Below are 21977 nucleotides of genomic sequence, written 5' to 3'. Positions count from 1 at the left end.
CCTGCGGAGTGGGGGACGGAGGTGGCCTGCTGACCGTGGCTACCGGTACCGAGCGCACCGAGCCTGGCTGTCGCGGCGGAAGGGGAGGCCCCTGTTCATGTTCGGCCCAAGGCACCCAAAATCCCCATTGTTGAGGTCCATGTTCTGGTGGGAGGGACCCCGCCCGGAAGTCAATTGCGCTGCCCCCAGGGGAAGCGACTGAGGGCTCCCGTGATGGCCAGGGGGGGGCCGAAGCGGTGGCCGGGCGGACGTCCGGTGCCGGAGTAAAGTGCCCCCGCGGTGCCGACGGACGGTGCCGGTCGTCACTTGGTCTAGCCGGCGAATGGGACCTGCGCGTGGCGCGGTGCTGGGAGCTCGACCGGCGGTGCCGGGAGCTCGACCTTCGGCCCCGGGAGCTCGACCGGCGGCCCCGGGAGCGCGACCTGCGGCGTCGGGAGCGCGACCTGCGGCGTCGGGATGCGGATCTGGACCGCGTGCGGCGGCGCCTGGAGCGACTGCGTGACTCTAGACGCCTCTCGCGGTGCCTGGAGCCGGACCTGGTGCGGTGCCGGCGACTCGGCGACCGGGACTTGGAACGTCGCCGGGAGTGCGACCGGTACCGCGACTGGGAGCGGTACCGGGACTGCGACCGGCGAGGAGACGGGGAGCGTCGTCTCGACGTGGATCGTCGTGCCCGGTGCGGTGGAGAGCGGTGCCGTGAGCGAGATCGGGACCGAGATCTGGCGGCGGTGCTGCGATCAGCTCGGAGGCCCGGGGACGGGGGGCGCATCATAAGTGGCTTCCCAATAGATTTGAGAGTCTGCACCGGTGGTACCGGCAGGTGGGCGCTTGCATCAGCGGTAAGGTCAATCAAATGTCTTGCCGTCGCGAATGCCTCGGGCGTGGACGGCAGCCTCAGCTCCTCCTCGGTAGGTACCGGGGAGCCGGGCGGTGCCGGACTCGACGGGCCTTGCGGCGCCGGAGTCGACAGCACGGTGCACGTTTTGTGCACAGCCTCAGCCTGCACCGTTACAGTCGGAGGCGGCTGGGCTAACGGTCTCTTGTGCTTGTCCGAGACCGTCTTCGGCACTTTACGCTTCTTTCCCGGGGAGATGGAGCGGTGCCGGGTCTTCGGTGCCGGGTGCCGAGATGCATCATCGGCACCGGGGCGGCTGGGTGCGGTCGGCGCGCTGCTAGCTGAGGCAGTCTTTGGCGCCGCCGGTGCCGGTGCCGGAGGTTGGAGGGCCGACTCCATGAGGAGTTGTTTCAGCCGTGAGTCCCGCTCCTTCCTCGTGCGAGGCCTGAAAGCGACGCAAATGGGGCACTTGTCCGACCGGTGCGACTCCCCAAGACAGCGGAGGCAGGAGTCGTGCGGGTCACTCACCGGCATAGACCGCTGGCAAGCCGCGCAGGGCTTGAAACCCGCCGGTCCGGGCATAAGCCCGCACCGGGGCGGAAGAAGAGGGCTAACCCCTCTAATTCCCTAATGACTATCGTAACACTAACTATAGAACTATTAACAAAACTTAACAACTATGATAACTATATACACTAACGATCGGAGAACGCTAAGGCTGTGGAGGAAAGCAGATCACTCCACTGTTCCTACTAGCCGTCATGGGCGGAAAGAAGGAACTGAGGAGCGGACGGGCCGGCTGGGGTATATATCCGCCGCCATGGCGGCGCCACTCCAGGGGGCGCCAGCCGGCCCGCCGGAGTTGCTAGGCTAAAAATGTTCCGAAGAACCGTGCACGCACGGCGCGCACACCTACATGGAATGGATAGGAGCAATCACTCGAAGAAGAACTGGTTTCAAATCTTGGATTAAGGCACAAATAAAAATGAATTTGATGATCTTATCCTAGCTCCCATTTACCCATGTGACTAAACTGTCACCCAATTTGATATGAGGAGAAATGTCTCCACTCAAGGAAGGCCCAGGTCAGGACTGAGATAGCAGATCTAACGAGGAAGTTTGTGTGATATCTTCTCCCTTCATCCCTGATTCTCAGAAGCGCTATTAACTCCTCACTTGTATGAACACCTAATTCACCCAAAATATTTTTTAAGATAGAAGAATGAAAAAAGCAACTAAGTAGAATTAAAAGCTTTGGAAGAAACAGTAAAAAGGCAGCAGAGCATTCCATGTCTAGGAAAATTCTACAGTACTTTTTACTTCTAAGGCAGATATATGCACCATTCTACTACATTCATCATTATTCTATCACCTGTTTGACTCCCTGGAGTATGACACACAACAGTGATGCACTCTTGTAAATTACTTCCCTCCTGAAAATGAGGTTTCAGTAATACCCAGCAATTAGTCAGTTTACCTATTCTCATCATTCTTTGACGTGAACTGATTGTATAGTGTGGTTGCTCGTCTGTTCACTCCATTAGAGGGAGAGATGCTGGCACTTTGCTCTTCACCCAGACCACTGTCAGGTAAGTGCAGGAAAGACCTCTTCTGATAGGAATGTGGATTAGGAGACATTATCCCTGATGAGCCAGAAGGATGTCTTCGTGGCTAAAAAGGAAGATAAATGACAAAGATTGAGTGAGAGGCTTAGCTAAGTTTAGTAATTTTCTAAAATGTGACTACCTGCTGAATTAAGTAGCAGAACTGCCAAAATTAAAACATTATAAATAGCATTACAGCAAAACAAACAAAAAGCCCCAACCACAAAACTTACAACTCCCTCCACAGAATCCATAATGTAAAGTTTTAATAGCAGAGAACTGTAGTTTATCTCATCAGAAAGACTTCTGCATTTGTACTAAATATAATAGAGAACATTTATTTATACATCCATATTGTGAAATATTAAAAAAAATAAACTATCTATAAAAAATAAATTAGCAAATTACATTTTGTAATGCCATCGCCTTTTAAAAAACTTGTGCTAATTAGGAAAAGTTGGTCATGAGCTTCCCAGTCATTAATCCAAATGAGTGAGAATCTATTGTTTATTCCTTCCATCATTCTCCACAGTGGTAACTTGAAAGTGGTCAGAACAGTTCAGAGGCTCATGTTTAAATTTTAATTGCATAGTATTAGTTAGACTGCAAGTTTTAACACAGTTAATTGTGTTGATTATTGCATCATTTTAGAAATATAACTTAGTTTTACATAAATCTACATTTAAAAGTCATTGTACCCTGATATAATAGATCCTTCAGTTTTATTTGGTGTGTTTTGACTAATTCTTAGATGGCAGCACTAGCAGCAGCTAGACAGCTGAGTACTTGAAAAATGAAGATTTGCTAAAACGTTTGTTTTTATTCCTGGGATTCCTGGTAAGGATAAAAATGACCACAAAAGGTATGGAGCTTTTTTGTTACTGAATTTTTTGACCTCATATAAACCACACATTAGAGATGACTCTGAATATAATTTAAAATAAAGAACTTGCTCTCAGAGATTTGGCTTTCTAAAAGAACTGTTTTTGCTGAATCTCCAAGTAAATATTTTAAGAGATAAGAAAATTACTTACACATAATTTTGCTTCTCTGATCTGACAGGATTCTCTTGTTTGTGTTTTAGCTTCTTTGTGCAAGACTGGCAGAATGCCAGAAACTCTTAAAGAACTGACTCCCCTGAGGGCAGTAATAGTAGCAGAGTAGAGCACTAGCTAGGCCCCCTACTGGATGTTTTGTTCTGTCCCCTGAAGGATATAAATATTCCAGTCTGGGTATCCTGTGTGATGTCAAATAGAGGGCCTGGCATGTGCTCTGTTCTGTTCCAGCTGCCCTCAGGAAAAAATACTTTGGGAGCAGTGGGAGAGCCACTAGTCTTGCACCACAGATCTAAGAATCAAAACTGAGAATCTGGTGGATGGTATATTTACAGAGAAAGATTTTATAGTGTTATGCTAACATGATGTGCTAAACATTATCTAAAGAAATAACCTGATTTTCAGATTTGGTTATGCTCCTGAACAGCAGATACGCAACATGAAATATAAGCAGTGATTGAAAGTAACAGTAGGTCTATAGTAAATGAAATTTTGTATGGTGGATAAAATGCTTCACTATCTACAATTTATATTTATAATCAATATTCCCACCCAAATATTCAACATTTCCACCTAAAATACATTTGCCACTGTTTGACCTGGCTTTTATTATTTGCTAAACCCTAAAAATATGTCCAAGAATGTATACACAGAGGATCAGTTCCTCATCTCATGTAAACAACCAGTTGTTGTAAAAGATTAGGCCTAGAGTACTGAAGGCCTGATTATAAAGTATGGATCCAAAATTGAATTTACACATCTGAATGATCCCATTGATGTCCAAGGAACTACTCCCATAAGCAAAGTTACTCACATGTGTAAATGTTTGCAGGATCAGGCCCCAAGAAGCTTTATAAATATCTAATTTTACACCATTATGTATTACTAAAATGCTTATCTTGCTCTATATTTATCAATCTACTTCAAGATACAAAAGAAGTAAATGTCATAGGATTACATATTTTTCCACATGCAGCAATGCAAAGCCAATAGCATGGGTTAGAAAAACTCATTCTGTTTTTTAGAAAGCAATACTTTATTCCAACAAATACAGTGATTTTGTCACTCTCCCAGATAGCCTATATAGCTGAGATTGAATTATTATTAGACTCCTAGACTTTAACAGACCATCATGCCAAAACAGACCATCATGAACATCTAGTCTGACTACACATTGCAGGCCACAGAACATTGCTCACCACTCCTGTAATAGATTAGACCCAGAACATCTTGTTGAGTTACTGAAGTCCTTAAATCATGATTAGGAGACTTCAAGTTACAGAGGATCCACCATTTACTCTAATTTAAACCTGCAAGTGACCCATGCCCCATTTTGCAGAGAAAGACGAAAAACCTCCAAGGTCTCTGCCAATCTGACCTGGGGGAAAATTCCTTCCCAATGTCAAATATGGTGGTCAATTGGATCCTGAGCATATCAGGTGGTCAATTGGACCCTTCCACAACTTACATTGTCTTGTCTTGTGTCATCTTTAAGATTCACAGTGACCCTTTCCCACAGGAGCTGCCACCTTTCTGGGCTCTGATTTAATTTATTCTCCAGTCTTTCGATTTCCTGAAATCAATAAAAAAGTGTTTTCCTGAGGATATACATTTCAGGCTGGTTGCATCTAAACACACAAATTCCATTTTCACTTGCCATAAAAGAAATACAATAATGATAAGGATTGGCTATATTTTATAAATCAATTTAAAAAGAGCAAATCCAGTGCTGTGACATTAGCATTAAACATTGTCAACATTTACATAACATGGTTTATAAGAAGTGATAAAAGGAGGAACTGAAACAAAGACTTATTTGATTTAGATTCCAAACTGTAATAACATGTTCTTGTTGTGAAATTTGGGAATATAACCTTTCTTGGTAGCTTCCAGTTAGGAGCCCCCTCCTGCACCCCGCACCCCTCATTCCTAGCCCCACCCCAGAGCTTGCACCCCTAGCCGAAGCCCTCACCCCCCTCCCACACCTCAACCTCCTGCTCCAGCCTGTTGAAAATGAGTGAGGGTGGGGGAGAGCGAGCGACAAAGGGAGGGGGGATGGAGCTATTGGGGGGCAGGGCCTTGGGACAGGGCAGAGGTGTTCGGTTTTGTGTGATTAGAAAGTTGGCAACGCTATTATTACTTCTGCTTGTTCTACCTTTTGTATTGTCTTCCTTATCAGTGCTGGGCTGGGGAAAGACAGAGAAGAGTTTGGGCCATTTGCACAAGGGGCTTGGCAATCTGTTGGTTATAATTTAAAACTTTTTGTTTAAAGTCCAATTCCGAGGGGTCTTCTATGTTGTTGGAGGCAACCTTCTGGGAGCCAAAAGGAAGGGATGAGGCCTACTACACAGAGTTACTAAACACTACTTTTTAGCTGCCTCCAGATTCTGTAAAGAGGAGACACACTCAGAAGCTGGGACTAATGGACATGATATGAGCTAGGCATAAAGATTTGGACACCTTATACTTCATTTGCTTTAAATGATATGGTGAACAGGGACAAGAACAGGGGGGTAAAGTACTGCTGCAATCCAGAAAGAATCCAGAGTTTGCCCCAAATGAGATAACATTCCTTGCAAAATATGAGGTTACAATTTTGAAAACTCTGGGAAAAGATAGTTAGAAAATCTATTATACAAGTTACTTTTTTATTTAAAAAGGAAAGTGAAAAAATGTATTAAGACCTTACTTTTAAGGAATAAAAAGTAAGATATACCTAAATTGCCTCACTATTGGCTGCAGTTCACAATGTAAAAAAGGTAAGTATTAAAACCTATTTACAGAATTGAATTAATCTAGAACAGCATAACCTTTTGTAAGATGTTTGACTGACTTTCTGACCCCATATCTCTTTGGAGATTAAACCAATTATTTTTACCTAATATTTACTTTTACAGCACATCTATAAGGCAATGACTTGAATGGCTATGAATTTGGTAAGTGTAATAAACTGTAGTGTTCTGTCTTTGTTAGCATCCATACTTACATTTAAGAGGCTCGTGATTGCATCAGGTTGCACTTTGCTAACATCATCATAGCATGGCCACACTATTTTCCTCTTACTCTGGGGAAATGAACCATCCATTTGGTCAACTTCCTCTGAAGTGTTGCATTTTGCAGTAACCATGGTCCAATCATAGGAAGGACCTGTGGCCAAGGTCTCTTCCATATAGTAATCCCACGTTTTCAGGCTGGACATATTTACACTTGGTTTTAATGCCTGTTTGAAACAAAGCTCAATAAACTAGTGTCACATGGAAATTTTCAGTTTCAGAGTTTTCCCCAACACAAATCCAATACTTTACATTTTACAGACTATCCTCCTTAATTTAATGTAGCACTGCAACTGGTGTGTGCTGATCTGGAATTACAATTTTCAGTACATGACTGTGGGATAAAATAAAAGATGTCAGATCAGGGGAAATAAATAGTTACTTACCTCACAGTAACTGTACTTCTTCAAAATATGCTGTGCATACGCCCCACACTCTTGAATTCTGATTCTTTTGGCCAGCAGTGTCCATTGTGGCCAGGCCTGCACTCCGAGTGTTTTAGTGCCTCCGATCTGAGGGATAAAGGGTGTGGCAACCCAAATGTCCCTCAGTTCCTTTGCCAAAACACAATTTAGATATTATAGGACAATGTAGTGGCAGAAAAGGAAGACTGGTTGTGGAGTATATGTGGACAACTCGTATCAAAGAAACACAGTTACTGTAAGATAAATAACCATTTCTTCTTCTTCAAGTGCTTGTCCACGTATATATTCTACTATTGGTGACAAGCAAGCAGTGACCTAGATCATAGGAGGTGGATGCTAGGAGTCTTACCTAAACAATGATTGTCAGACAACCCTACTGAAATGGACATCTAGAGTGTTGACAATCATTGTTTAGGTAGCTGAAATGGACATCAGATATTGATGCTTCTACTGTGGGTAATGCTGCACGACTTGAGCGCTGTCGTGGAAAAAGCCACCCTGGCAATAATTTGATCAGAGACTCAAGCCTGAGGCCCGTTTATTGTACACACACCAACACGTTGGGGGGTAGCAGGTTGGATACTGTGCCCCCGATATGAAGCATCACCCGAGTATATAAAGCTGAAAACCGCAAATACATCATACATTTAAGTAATAATCGCCCTTATTTGGAATTAACATCTGACAGGGATTAGGGTCTTTTTGGTATTTTCCAATGTGGTTGCTCGCATACCTTTTATGGAAGTAATGAGGGTTAGGGTCTTGGCTGGTACTTTCCAGTGTTTAGAAACCATTCCTTTTATGGGGTACCATTACACCAAGTAGGTCGCAGGGTACAGCAATATCACGGGGCAGTTACACAACAGGCATAAGGGAGGGCATGGGTTATCGTTATAAATGCTTCATACTTGTTACAATCTTATCTCACCCAAGCAGTTGTTATATTTCATAAGCATTAGGCACATATTACAAATAGTTCCTGATTCTGGGGCTCCTCATTCCCCCCCCTCCCCCCCCCCCGCAGCCAGGGGACACAGCTAGTTTGGTTCAGGCTTAGGGCCTGTTAGAAACAAGACAGGCTCATGTTAACAAATCAAGGCCTATGTAATTGGGGGGGGGGTGTCTTTCCTCCACAGTGCTAAGTTGGCTATTTCATAGCACAATATATTTAGAAATGTCTCTGCATTGAGACTGCCTGTCCTGTCATCATAAACTACAAATAATCTAGGGGATACCCTAAATGGCTTAGTCCTAGTCATGTAGAAGGACAATGCTCTGCATACATCTAGGGTGTGAAACTGAGCCTCCCCTTTCCATAAATGGGCAGATGTATTATTTGGTTGAAATAGAAATCAAAGACTACCCTCAGCAAGAATTTTGGTTTAGGTCTCAAAATGACTCCATTTTTATGAAAAACTGTATGAAGGTCTGGACATGCGAGCTGATAGCTCCCCTACTCTTCTAGCAAATATTATTGCAACTTACAAAGGGATATACCCGCATAAGGTCATTCAGGAATCTAGCTACTGTAGGGTGTGAAAATGTCAAATAATTCTATGTTGAAGGGTGGACTGCTGAGATGGCTGCTAAATGGATCCTCAGGGAGATCAGAGATAGTTCAGAGCTCTTTAAGGGCAGAAGGTAATCTAGTATGTCAGGTTTCTGGGTGTTCAGTGGAGACAACTGGTACTGTTGAGCCCAGACAGTGAATCTCTTTCCTTGACTGAGCAGGTAAGCCTCACAGAGTCCTTTCTACTGTGGATAAGATTGTTTTGTATCTCAGTTGAACAGGTTTTCTCTACTTATGTTAACCAGCCAGTATTCGTGCCAGGCGGTGCAAGAAAGAGGGATCTGGATGGAGAATCTGTCCTCAGCTTTGGCATATCACATCTGGGGGCAGAGGCAACTGACTTGGAAGTTGAATGAAGAGATTCATTAGGTCTGAGAACTGGGACTGCCTTTGCCATGCTCGTGTTATTATGATGATCATCCTGGCTAAGTCTTGCCTGAAGCTCCTGAGAACTCTTAGGATCAATGGAATTGGAGGATAAACATATATGAAGCCTGAGAACCAGTGGATCAGAAATAAGTTGGACAGATATCCCTGACTTTGCCCTCCTCTGGACAAGAGCTTTTTCTTTTTCTTTCATTGGTGGCAAACAGGCCTATGGTTGGATGACCCTACTTGATCGATATATCTTGGATAACAGTATCCTTTACTGACCACTCATGGTCACTGGCAACTGTCTGCTGAGGTGATCCATCAGCATATTTTGCAAGCCTGGTAGGTGTAAAGCTATTGGAGTAATCTTGTAATTCCATGGATTTGCTGTTTCTTGACATAGAGCAAGTCTACATTATCGCTTAAGTTGATCTAACTTACATTGCTCAGAGGTGTGAAAAAGATCCCCCTCCCCGCCCCCCGAAGTGATGCAAGTTTCGTGTAGTCCACGCCAGTGCTGTATCAGCAGGAGACTCTCCCACCAACATAACTTCCCCTTCTCGCTGAGGTGGAGTAATTATCTCGACAGAAGAGCTCTCTCCCGTCAGCATAGCGCATCATCACCAGACGCACTACAGCGGCGCAGCTGCATTGGTACAGCTGCACCAATGTAGCACTGTAGTATAGACTTGCCCATAGAGAGGTGGATCTTGTGCCCCTTGTTTGTTTATGTAATACACTGATATGGCTTCATCTGTCATGATCTGACTTGTTAGACACTTCAGAACAGAGAGGAAAACTGTGTGTGCTAAACAAATCTTAGTCCTCAAATGTTTATGTGAAGCTGGGTTTTTTGAGGAGTCGATAGGTTGAAAGTTGTCTAAATGGGCTTCCCTTCCCACCAGTGGAGGTATCTGCCATCAGAGTACTTGATGGCAATGATGGAGAGGGACCTAGTACAGGAGTCCTGGTGGGACCTGCATTCTCATATCCAAGTGATGTTTGTTGAGCTGATGTACCAACTTTACCCATCCTTGCCAGCAACATAGGTGTAGTCTGGCATGCTGAGTTACATATGTGCAGGAGGCCATGTGCCGTAGGAGTCAGACAAATTCTTACAGATATCTTGTGTTGAGCTAGCAGGTGGCTGCCCAGATCTCCTATGGCTTGGAATCCTTGGGGCAGATAGGTCATTGCTGTTGTGGAGTCCACAACTGCCCCTATTAATGCTATCATTTGAATAGGAACTAATATGGACATCTCTTTGCTTTCTTTTAGTCTTAAAGAGGCAGAAAGGTCCAGAGTTTGCTGTATGGAGTCAGTCATCTGTTCTTGAGACTTCCTGCAAATGAGCAAGTCCTCTAAGTATGGATGAACCCAGACTCTGTTTCCTGAGATAAGCTGTCACTACTACTAGGAATGTTGGCCCAGATTTCTAAAGGTATTTAGGCATTGCATATCTGTCTGACTTAGAAACCTAAGTTTCATTTTCAAAAAAAGTTTCACATAGGCATTAGGACCCTAAGTCTCATTGATGTTCAATGAAATTTAGGCTCCTAAGTCACTTCGGCATTGGAACACTGAGAGACCAATGCCTAAATACTTTTTAAAATCTGGGCTTTCGTGAATACTGCTTGCCACAGGTGCTGGCTTGTCCTTGCCCCGGGAGTGCTCAACCCCTGCTCCACTCCAGGTCCTGCCCCCACCTCGCCTCTTCCTGCCCAATTCCACCCCCTCCCCTGAGCACACCCTGTCCCCGCTCCTCCCCCCAAGCACCTTTTTCATGCTGTGGAACAGCTGAGCATGGTGGGTGGGAGGCGCTGGGAGGGAGGGGCAGGAGTTGATCGGTGGGGCTGCCAGCAGGTGGGAAGTGCTGAGGGGGAGGAGGTAGGAGCGGGCTACCGGTGGATGCAGGCCTGGAGCACCCACAGAATCAGCACCTATGCCGCTGCTGCTCTCCATAGAGTGAATGATAGGACCCTGTATTGGTAGTAGGAATTGCTTATCTGAAAACTTAGATATTTTCTGTAGGCAGGATGAATTAATATATGAAAATAAGCATCCTGGAAGTTGAGAGCTGAATACCAATCTGGTGGATCTAGGGTGGAAATTATCGAGGCCAGGGTTACCATCCTGAACTTGAGCTTGTGAATGAAGGTGTTCAATTGTCTCAAGTCCAGAATAAGTTGCCTTCCACTCTTCTTCTCAAGAATTAGAAAGTAACGGGAATAAACCCTGTTACCCTCTGTATTCTGGAAGTACTATTTCCACTGTTCTGAGATTTGGGGTGTGTTTACACTGGAGCTGAAGCCATAATGGCCAGTTAAGGAAGATATATCTATGGTAACTGTGCCAAGCTAGCACTCTAAAATAGCAACATAGCTGTGGCTGCATGAGCAGTGTGATGGGCTAGCTACCCCAAGTACAATTCTGTCTGAAACTCTAAGTAGGTACTTGGATCGGTTGGCTTGTCCTGCTGCCTGTGCATCCATGGCTACACTACTATTTTTAGAATGCTACCTTGATCAGAGCTAGCACAGGTATATATACCTGAGCTCGAATTATATCTCCAGCACCAGGGTTGACATATCCTCAGAAGTGACTGCACCTCCAGATGTAGCATGCTGTCATGAGATGGGTCCCTGAAAAGTGATGGGAAAAATTGGTGGGTGGGGAGTGTCTGGAATTGGATCGAGTAGTCCACCTCTATGATTTCCATGACCCAACAGTCTGTAATGATGTTCCAGACCTCACAAAAATAAAACAAATGGAGGGGAAATAAGTGGGAAATCCAAGAGAACTGTACATTGCCCTCGACCAAGGAGCCTGCTGCTTTGATGAATACCAGGGCTGGTGAGAAGATGTGGTAGTAGAGGCACATGATTTCCATTTCTTACATTTCCGTTACTTCCTGGGTGGTTCAGGCTGTCGATAATGAGTACAGTATTGGCTGCCTTTGATGTGGTTGAGACTTAAAGAACTTTCTTTTTGGTGCATGAGTATAGACTCTTAGGAACTGCAGCGTCACTTGAGAGTCCTTTCACAGAGCATACAAGCCTCATTAATTTTTATATTAAAAAGTTTGCATCCTTCAAATGGAAGATCCTCAATTGTAACTTGTACCTCTCATTTGTAGCCTTGATGATAAATAATATTTGCAGCCAAATAAACTGAATTTCTTGCATCTGTCTTGAGGTGTACATTTTTGCTGACTCTGTGTTTTTCATTAGCCATTGTGACAACCAGAGGTCCTGTTGTAGGACGTATGTAAAATTGCTCAAAGCCTTAGGAAGGCACTTGGTAGCAATGATCTACTGTTTTTGATGTTGGTGACAAAGAAGCAGGAATCTGTCAGAGTAACTGCCTGTTCTAAGAGCCTCTCATTCATGGGCGTTACAAGACATCCAGGCCACAGAGGTGTATGGGATGCCCTTGGAGTTTGTGTGATGTCTTCCGGACAACTACCACTGGAATCTCCAGTGTATCAGCCAGCCTACAGAGCAAGTCATGGAATGCTTTGAAGTTGTCTGGGAGTGAGGTAGATGTGGCTACCATAGTCTCATCCAGATACAACAATGAGATAGTCACTTGTATGGGGTGGGTCCTCTGCCAGCAAGTCCCCATCAGAGCTCTGACCAATCTGTCCAGTCAGCAGCACTGTAGTCATGGTTGGCTGTAGTGCCTCTTTGTGAGGTGGGGGAGAAGGTGATCTAGCCCTGGACTAGGTTGCATCCCTCTTAGAGTTCTATGTCTGGGACATTAATAATGAGTCCTAGACTCCCTCTCTGAAGTGTATGGATCTGAATAGCTAGATCCCAGGGACTGAACTGGTAATGCCCCCTGCTATTCTCAGAGCCTGGGAAAGAGAAGAAGTGCTTCTTTTGCAGGGTTGCAACAGTGCCAGATGGAATATTGGGAGCATCACCAGACTGCACTCTGATTCGTTCTGCTGATGTGCTCAGTACCAGAATGGGGGTGGCAGCTGGCTGTGGAGGAAGTACCTTCTGTACTGATAATAATGGTGAGTCCAGTAATGAGGAAACCATAAGGTCCCTTGGAACTGAGTATGCTGGAGCCATGGGTAAGTGTATGGACAGTGTTGGTACTGGGGCTATTGGCATTGGGGCCCTCAGGGACAAAGGGTTGGTAATGGGTAATTTTTGAAGTACTGAGGAACCTGGTCTTGACGCACAGTGATGGGTGCCAAGGAACCCTCTCTGGGCCTTGAGCTACCTTTTTCCAAGAAAATTTGAGGGGATTTCTGGTTTCTCACAGAAGGATCTGATAAAGGAGACCTGGATCATTTTCCTTTGTGGGCTTGGTGCTCTTATCCTCTTAGGTTTTACCAGCTAACAAATTGTGAAGTAGCTATCTGTTTACAATACAATGGGTAGATTGCACAGTGTGTGAGATGCTCCGATACTGCAAATTCCTACTTGTAGCCACAGGTGGTGAGAAGGAACAAGCACTCATAGAAGAAATGGTTACTTGCCTTACAATAACTATGGTTCTTTGAGATGTGTTGTCCATATGTATTCCATGATCTGCCCTTCTTACTACTGTGGAATCTTTTAACACCTGGATTTTTTACTGGTGAAGGATTTGAGGGACAGTTAGGGTCACCTTGCCCTTTATGTCCTCAGTGGGAGACACAAGGATACTCAGGGCTAAGGTGCAGCTCCAATGGATGCTGCTGGCCAAAAGAATCTGAAATTGCGTGCATGGGACACATGCACATCAACATTGGAATATACATGGAGAAGAATGAGCCATTCTTCTCTGTCCATCTTTTCAGTTAACAAGATAATAAAATGGAGGCACACTGTGTGTACGTACGTATGTACTTACATACATACAATTCCTTTATGTCTCAGTTGGAACCCTGATAACCTCTCCCATTTCCCCTATTTTAAAAGCAACCCACAGTCCAGGTTCTGCATCATGACTATGATTCATTTAGCTGAACAGGGGAAAATCTCCCTTTGTCAACACTAACTGATCAGAGGTGCTAATTTTATAATGATAGAACACATGTAGTGTCAATGAAACAGATATGGTTCCCCTAACTGAAATATTTATACATGTTTTGTTGATCAAAGATTAGACTAGTTTATAAATAGCATTAAATGTGGAAAGCAATGCATCAATATTATTAATCTGTGTGCTGCCATGCATACCTTTAATATTTTACTCAATGTTTTAAATTAAAATGGACAAGTATTATTCATGACACAGTACTTTATACTTAGAAAATAATCCTTACTAGAAGGGATATGGGTCATGGTACATGATAAATATTGACACTATAAAATTATTCAAGATACAGCTAAATGTGATCAATATATGATCCTTTCAGGAAATGATATGACATGTAATGCAATGTATCAGGATCTTATGAAACGTGTCTCACTACCAATGTAATTTATATTTACTTTTAACTTGCTTCCTCATAATTTTTATTTAGATTTACTTTTTATGGTAATGTGCAAATGTTAACACTGCTCCTGCAATCATTACTCACATAATTAATCTCATGTCATGCACCTAAGTAGTCTTCTTTATGTCAGTGGGACATACGTGGATGAGTAAATGTTCTAGGACTTGCCCCTTTACAATTAACCAATATGAGTCTTAAATAATTTGCATGACTAATGATATAAACTAGTGAGAAATTGCAATGATCTTTTAATATTTCTTAACATTTCTTCAGCAGGGTTACTTAGAATAATAAATGTCTGAAACTGGTCTAGACCAATTCAACAAGCAGCAAACTGCTTAGAGAATCATTCAGAATAACAAACAACATAAAAGTTTCTATATCATACCTCTGTTTCAACAGGTGCATATAGGTAATTGAAGAAAATGGGGCTCCTTTTGTGCATTTTTTCAATACATTCCCAAATACAGATTCCCTTTTTGGCATGTCTGTCTCCTTTATCTTCAAACAATGTCCCTATAGGAAAAAAAGGTAAAAGAAGGATTTATAGTGACATGTAACAAATGATAAAGCATAATCAGAATGATTTTGTTTTATGACATTTATCAAGGAATGAAAACATTGCAAAAATGACCAATACTTAAGAGGTCTGAATTGATGAAAATAACATTAAATAATTTTATGTGGTGCAGTGTAATTGCCATTCTTGCTGCCTGAACACCAACTTGATATGAAAACAAACATTCTATAATGCGACATTTGCATTCTTATTCTGAAGCCTACTGCAGTACTTGAGGTGTTGCTAATGAGGTTTGTTCTAAATTTACTTTTTGTTTTTGCACTTCAGCTGCCACTTAGTGTACTATATATACACATTAAAAATGTTGTAATTATTCAATAACTTGTGATACATTGTTGTGCTATTGTGCAATATTACCACCTGAAATGTGGACTGGGAAGTACAAGTCTGAGAGCAGAGACTTGGAGTGAAATCCAGGCTCCACTGAAGTCAACAGTAGTTTTGTCATTGATTTCACTGAAGCCACTATTTCCTTCTTGGTGTGGTGATATTTGAAAGCATCACCACCCTGTTGGGAGTCTCATAAGTCATAACTATGATAAAATGACAATAGCTTACAAAATATACAAATCAGTATTTTGTGCAGAAATAGAATGTTTGCTCAGTGCCTGGATTAGTTTCATGGTTGTTTGGGCTTTTACAGAACGCATTAAATTGACTGCTTGCCATGAAAAACCTGATTTCTCTGTGAAAATTGTTCATTTCAGAGTTTGCACTAGCGCTTTGCTTCTTGCATATGGTCAGAGACAAGCTTGAGAAAGGTGGATGTGACTGAGTGATCAGTCTGACTGAGGAAGGGCTGAGAATGCAGAAGGGAGGTGGGGCCTTAGATGAAGCAAGTTAGCCTGCAAGAGATAGAGGAAGAAAGTAAAAGAAAAACACAGGCATTCATGAGGAAGGGGAAAAAGGCTCTCTTTTATGGAAATGCCATACAATCTCATGAATCCCAGGACCTCTTTTCTGTAATTACAAAAAAAATATACAATAAAAAAGAAAAGTTCTTTAGAGAGCAGGCAGATGGAAGGGGAAATTATATTAAGTGAGTGGATTGGAAAGTGAAGCAAGGTTCTGGCAATTATAACTATTCTTTCCATTTCTCTTACCCTTTTATTCTTTCCCTTTTAGCATGGTTCAGGAACTATTCATTCACCAAATATAACTGCCAATGACTCTGTACGCAGAATTAATTCCAGTACACCCCAGGCACTTACATAGCACATGGTAAATTTTTCTATGTTTCTAGTTGGTTGCAATGTAATCATTAGCACCATCTCTCAATGGAAAGACTCCTGTGAACTAAATATTAATTAAAGGCAAAAGTGTAAAATAATAAAGAAATGAAAAAAAATGAAGGAGCATCAACCACATTCTTCTACACATACCATGTTCTAGTCTTTCATAGTCTGAATCCAGAAGAAATGTTTTAAATCTATTTGAAACGTAGTGGAAAGCTAAGAACTTCAGGAAATACTGATTGAATTCAAACTCTGTTGGATACTGGTTGTGAATCTACAAAATATATACAGAAGGGAAAAAAGACATTGACTACAGTAAAACAAAAATGTTTAAAGGACAGTAAGGTAAAATATAATGACAAAGTAATAACCCTGTGAATGCTGATAACAAATATGTACTTAAAGCCCATTGTCTTATCTACCCTCCTTATGGATCCATTTATGCAGGTTCTTTTCCTGGTATTTTTATTTAAGACATTTTGCAGCTGAGTTAAACCATAGAATGTCTGCTCCATCAAAATGCTAGAGTATAGATAGTGTGATCCTAATTTTCAGTTTAAAAGCACAGAAGTTTTTCTGCATAAACAGTATAGCTATTTTTGGCTGCTTTAACAGACATCATTTTCACAAAAGCTATTTAATATTAGGCTTAGTCTCCATTTTCCAAAGTATTTGCAAAGTTTGATATATTTCCCCCTAATATCAAATTTCGTTCATCTGGAATGAGCATCTAGTATCCCACATCCAGCTATACTCATGTTAGGCCAAAGTTAACTTGGATAAATGTGACATGGCTTTATATTGGAATGATAGCTAAGTAATGATAGTTCAGCAGACCTGAAGAAGAGCCTGTGTATCTTGAAAGCTTATCTCTTTCACCAACAGAAGTAAGTCCAATAGGAGATATTAACTTAAGAGACAAGTTGGATGAGGTAAATAAATAAGTCTTCAAAATATAGAAAGTCACAAGGACATTGTCACAGTATGTTTCATAATTTTGAAAATAATCCCCTTTTCATCCTATACTATTTATGATCACTGTGAATCTTGAGATGGAGATTTTCTTTAATTATATTTTCCTCTCTATCACATATGGTTTGTTATTTAGACTTGCCTATGAGTGCTAATATGCTAACAATTTATAAAGTATTACATGGGTTTTTCAAATAGACAAAATAGAAAAAAAATTGAAGCTCCAAATTTGGGGTCCATCAGTCTGGAAAAAGTCTTTAACTTGCATGTGCCAAAATCCTGAGTGTCTCCAGGTTTTCCTTTACTTTTATCTTCCCCATTTCCAAGCCAGTTATCCTTCTGGCTGATAACTGGATGATACTCCCTCTGAAATGTCACACTTTAAATAATCTAAAAGAGTCACTGTTCAGTGACATCAGATTCTCCCATTCAGAAGTTGAATGCATTTCCTGTAGAACCCTGATGCCCTGCAGATAGGAGTGAAAGATAGTATCAGGAATCAAAATCCAGCTTCTAGAATGATAGTGGAAAAGACTACCAGCTAGACTTGCTGCACCAGCGATATTTTCAAATGAAAAAAAAATCACATTTGACTCTTCATGTTTCCTTATAATTTGACAGTAAATAGCTCAAGCTACGCAATGGGAATTTCTGTGCTCAGCACCTCAAGTTCAGGCGCTCTTGTTGTTGGGGAACTACAGTCTAGAAAAGGAATTTTGACTATCAAAAGTTTCTACTAAAATATTAACTATTTTAAAACTTTGTATTCTGGAACCAGATCATTTCCTAATATTGTCCTGGAGACTTGGAGTTTAGAATGCATAACCATCTGAAAACAAGATTATTTATCTAGTACTAATCTACAGGGAATGTTCTGCTTTGTAGAGCCAACAGGACCCTCGAAAGTAGTGTAACTGGTTATAAATCTATTGGTAAACATATATATTAGGGCTGTCAATTAATTGCAGTTAACACGCGATTAACTCAAAAAAATTAATCGTGATTAATCGCAGTTTTAATCGCACTGTTAAACAATAGAATACCAATTGAAACGTATTATATATTTTTTGGATTTTTTCTACATTTTCAAACATATTGATTTCAATTACAACACAGAATACAAAGTGTACAGTGCTGACTTTATATTATTTTTATTACAAATATTTGCACTATAAAAATGATAAACAAAACAGTATTTTTCAGTTCAATTCATACAATACCGTTATGCAATCTCTTTATTGTGAAAGTGCAACCTACAAATGTAGATTTTTTTTGTTACATATCTGCATTTAAAAACAAAACAATGTAAAACTTTAGAACCTACAAATGTCCTAGTTCTTGTTCAGCCAATCACAAAGAGAAACAAGTTTGTTTACATTTACGGGAGATAATAATCCCGGCTTGTTATTTACAATGTTACCTGAAAGTGAGAACAGGCGTTTGCATGGCTCTTTTGTAGCTGGCATTGCAAGGTATTTTTGTGCCAGATATGCTAAACATTCATATGCCTCTTCATGCTTCAGCCACCATTCCAGAGGACATGCTTCCATGCTGATGATGCTCCTTAGAAAAATGTTGTGTTAATTAAATTTGTGACTGAACTCCTTGGGGGAGAATAGTATGTCTCCTGCTCTGTTTTACCTGATATCTGACATATATTTCATGTTATAGTAGTCTTGGATGATGACCTAGCACGTTGTTCATTTTAAGAACACCTTTCACTGCAGATTTGACAAAACACAAAGAAGGTACCAATGTGAGATTTCTAAAGATAGCTACAGCACTCGACCCAAGGTTTAAGAATCTGATGTGCCTTCCAAAATCTGAGAGGGATGAGGTACGGAGCAAGCTTTCAGAAGTGTTAAAAGAGCAACACTCTGATGTGGAAACTACAGAACCCGAACCACCAGAAAAGAAAATCAATCTTCTGCTGGTGGCATCTGACTCAGATGATGAAAGTGAACATGCGTCAGTCTGCACTGCTTTGGATTGTTATCGAGCACAATCCACCTGTTACACCTCAATATTCACCACTGTAATGTAATTAGGATATGTCTTATACAAAGTATGCCTTGTGAGGTGTCATACTAAAAGTCTTGATCTGCTAGACAGTAATATCTCGTGGGATTGTAGGTGCTATCGTCATATGTGAAGTTATGAAGTTTGGCTATATATGTGCTGCTGAAACATGTCGTGAGGCCAAACAATGTTAATGGCTTATTGAGGAAATGCACACAAGCACAAGGATTACTCCAGGAACTGTGTACAACAGGAACACCTCAGATATAGCACTACTGGAACTGTTTGATCCAGGTCACAGCAAAAGAGCTTTCCAGAAAGTAGGGAGAAGATATAAAAGGGGGGAAACGACATTATGAGGGGACCTAACTCTCCCTACAACAACACACCTGGAAATGCCTGAGGAGGAAACAAAGACTGAACTGTGGGAAGTGATGATCCCAGGCTAGAAGGATTTTTAGCCTGTGTAAGGGAAAGCCAAGGCAACTTGTGCCTTAAGAATTTGCCATCCTGTTTATCACTCAGGTTGAGAATTTGCTAATTTATATCTTACCTATCTAGTGTGTTAAGCTCAGTTTGCATTTTTTGTTTATTTATCGGCAATCTGCTTTGATCTGTTTGCTATCCCTTATAATCACTTAGAATTTACCTTTTGTAGTTAATAAACTTATTTCTTGTTTATAACATAACCCAACTTATGCAATTCATATCTGGCGGGGAGAGGAGGGGAGAAGCTATGCATCTCTCTCTCCACATTGAGGGAGAGGGAGAATTTTTACAAGTTTGCGCTGTGCAGATCTTTCTATACAGCACAAGACGGTATTATTTAGGGTTTATCCCCCAAAGGGGCTGTGCACGTGAGTCCTGGGTGAGTCCTCTCACCCAGACCTGACTTCAGTCTGTGTCTGCAGCTGGGTGTGGCTCTACCTGTGTGTGTGCGCTGCAAGAGGCCAGGGAGCCTAATTCAGCAAAACAGGGAGAGGGAATCCAGGCTGGTGGAGCAGCGGAGGGTCAGTGAAACCCCAGTACAACAGGTGGCATCCCAGACGGGGGAGGTCCAACCCATCACACAATCATCGGCATGGACACATGTCCTCTGGAATTATGGTTGAAGCATGAAGGGACATATGACTCTTTAGTGTATCTGGCACGTAAATATTTTGCAACACTGGCTACAACAGTGCCATGTGAACACCTGTTCTCATTTTCAGGTGATATTGTAAACAAGAAGTGGGCAGCATTATCTCCTGCAAATGTCAACAAACTTGTTTGTCTGAACGATTGACTGAACAAGAAGTAGGACTGAGAGGACTTGTTGGCTCTGAAGTTTTACAGTTTTATTTTTGAATGCAGTTTTTTGTACATAATTCTACATTTGTAAGTTCAACTTTCATGATAAAGAGATTGCACTACCATACTTGTATGAGGTGAATTGAAAACTACTATTTCTTTGTTTTTATAGCACAAATATTTGTAATAAAAAATAAATATAAAGTGAGCATTGTACACTTTGTGTTCTGTGTTGTAACTGAAATAAGTATATTTGAAGATGTAGAAAACATCCACAATATTTAAATAAATGGTATTCTATTATTGTTTAACATTGTGATTAATCACGCAATTAATCTTTTTAATCACAATTAATTTTTTTAATCGCTGACAGCCATAATATATATATATTTTATATTATATAAAAAAAATTGGACAAATCTGATTCATGATTATGCTGTTCTCTCTGGGCTAAACTCTCTCTATTAGTCATTTTTCACACTGGATGTGGGATATCTTTGTCACACACACTATCCGAGGATGCACCTTTTTTGGAAAGGAAGCATAAAAACAAAGTTTCTTTTCAAAGTTGGCTGCTTACTCAGACTCCACCAATTTTGAGTATTATCCTAGTAGAAATACACAGAGAGCGCAATGGCAGGTACTTTGCCGTAGGCCTTGTCTATACTACCATGGTAAGTCAACCTAAGTTATTCTACTTCAGTTACAAGAATAATGTAAGTACCAGAGTTGACAGGAGAGCGCTCTGCCATCGACTTAGCAGGTCTTCACCAGACCCGCTAAATTGACACCACTGCATCAATCACAGCAGTGCCAACCTACCGGTTTGTTTGTTTTTCTCACTTTGAGTCATCAATGTTACAATTACATTAAGAAAGAAACATGTTAGAAAGTTGTCTTGCCATGACATACATATAATTCTATATATTTACATGAATGAACATAATATAGACTCTCAATTAGGAACAGAAGATTTGCCATCATGGATCAGTCTAAAGGTCCATCTAGTTCAGTATCCTGTCTAACAGTGCCAGATGCTTAAGAGGAAAGTGCAAAAATTCCTCAGTAGACTGACGTGGGATAATCTGCCCCCGCCATAAAACGTTTCATTCTGATCATTAATATTTAGAGACTAACTTAAGCCCTTAAGCATGAGCTTTAATACCTCTTCCAAAATTTGTTAGCATTAATTATAACAACTCTGGATATACTTGTTATCCATTTCAATGTCTAACTCCTTTTAGCGCTTGCTAAGTTCTTGGCCTGAACAACGTCACGTGGCAATTTCCTTTTATCACCTTTTAATTTCATTTTCAAAATTAAGAAAACTGTATGTAAATCTTCAGATGAAATGAAGATAAATACACTATTTTAAGAACACAAGCAGAGCTACCAATTAAATGGATCACTTGAAATATAAATCTCATGGTGCTTTGTCTATCATAACACTAACACCTCTATACTCACTTATTCTTGCAATATTCCCAATATTCTTGCGTTTATTTCTCATTCCCTTCCTTTCTTTTTCAT

General features: G+C 41.4%; 1 protein-coding gene across 3 annotated transcripts in view; it reads right to left on the bottom strand.

Annotated features, from left to right (window-relative positions):
* The window catches only part of SBF2 (SET binding factor 2), a 595592-nt gene that overhangs the window by 12105 nt on the left and 561510 nt on the right, over window positions 1-21977 (bottom strand). For all 3 annotated transcript variants that reach the window (XM_045015032.1, XM_045015034.1, XM_045015033.1), the window contains 5 exons: window positions 16314-16440; window positions 14740-14867; window positions 6481-6714; window positions 4963-5067; window positions 2313-2506 (listed from right to left, as the gene is read on the bottom strand). In XM_045015032.1, coding sequence (XP_044870967.1) covers window positions 2313-2506; window positions 4963-5067; window positions 6481-6714; window positions 14740-14867; window positions 16314-16440 — 788 coding nt within the window. The remainder of the gene's footprint in view (window positions 1-2312; window positions 2507-4962; window positions 5068-6480; window positions 6715-14739; window positions 14868-16313; window positions 16441-21977) is intronic.

Source organism: Mauremys mutica, chromosome 4, assembly GCF_020497125.1.
Source record: "Mauremys mutica isolate MM-2020 ecotype Southern chromosome 4, ASM2049712v1, whole genome shotgun sequence".
NCBI lineage: Eukaryota > Metazoa > Chordata > Testudines > Geoemydidae > Mauremys > Mauremys mutica.
The sequence above is the reverse complement of the archived record's forward strand: the minus strand, read 5'-3'. Positions and strand labels throughout refer to the sequence as shown.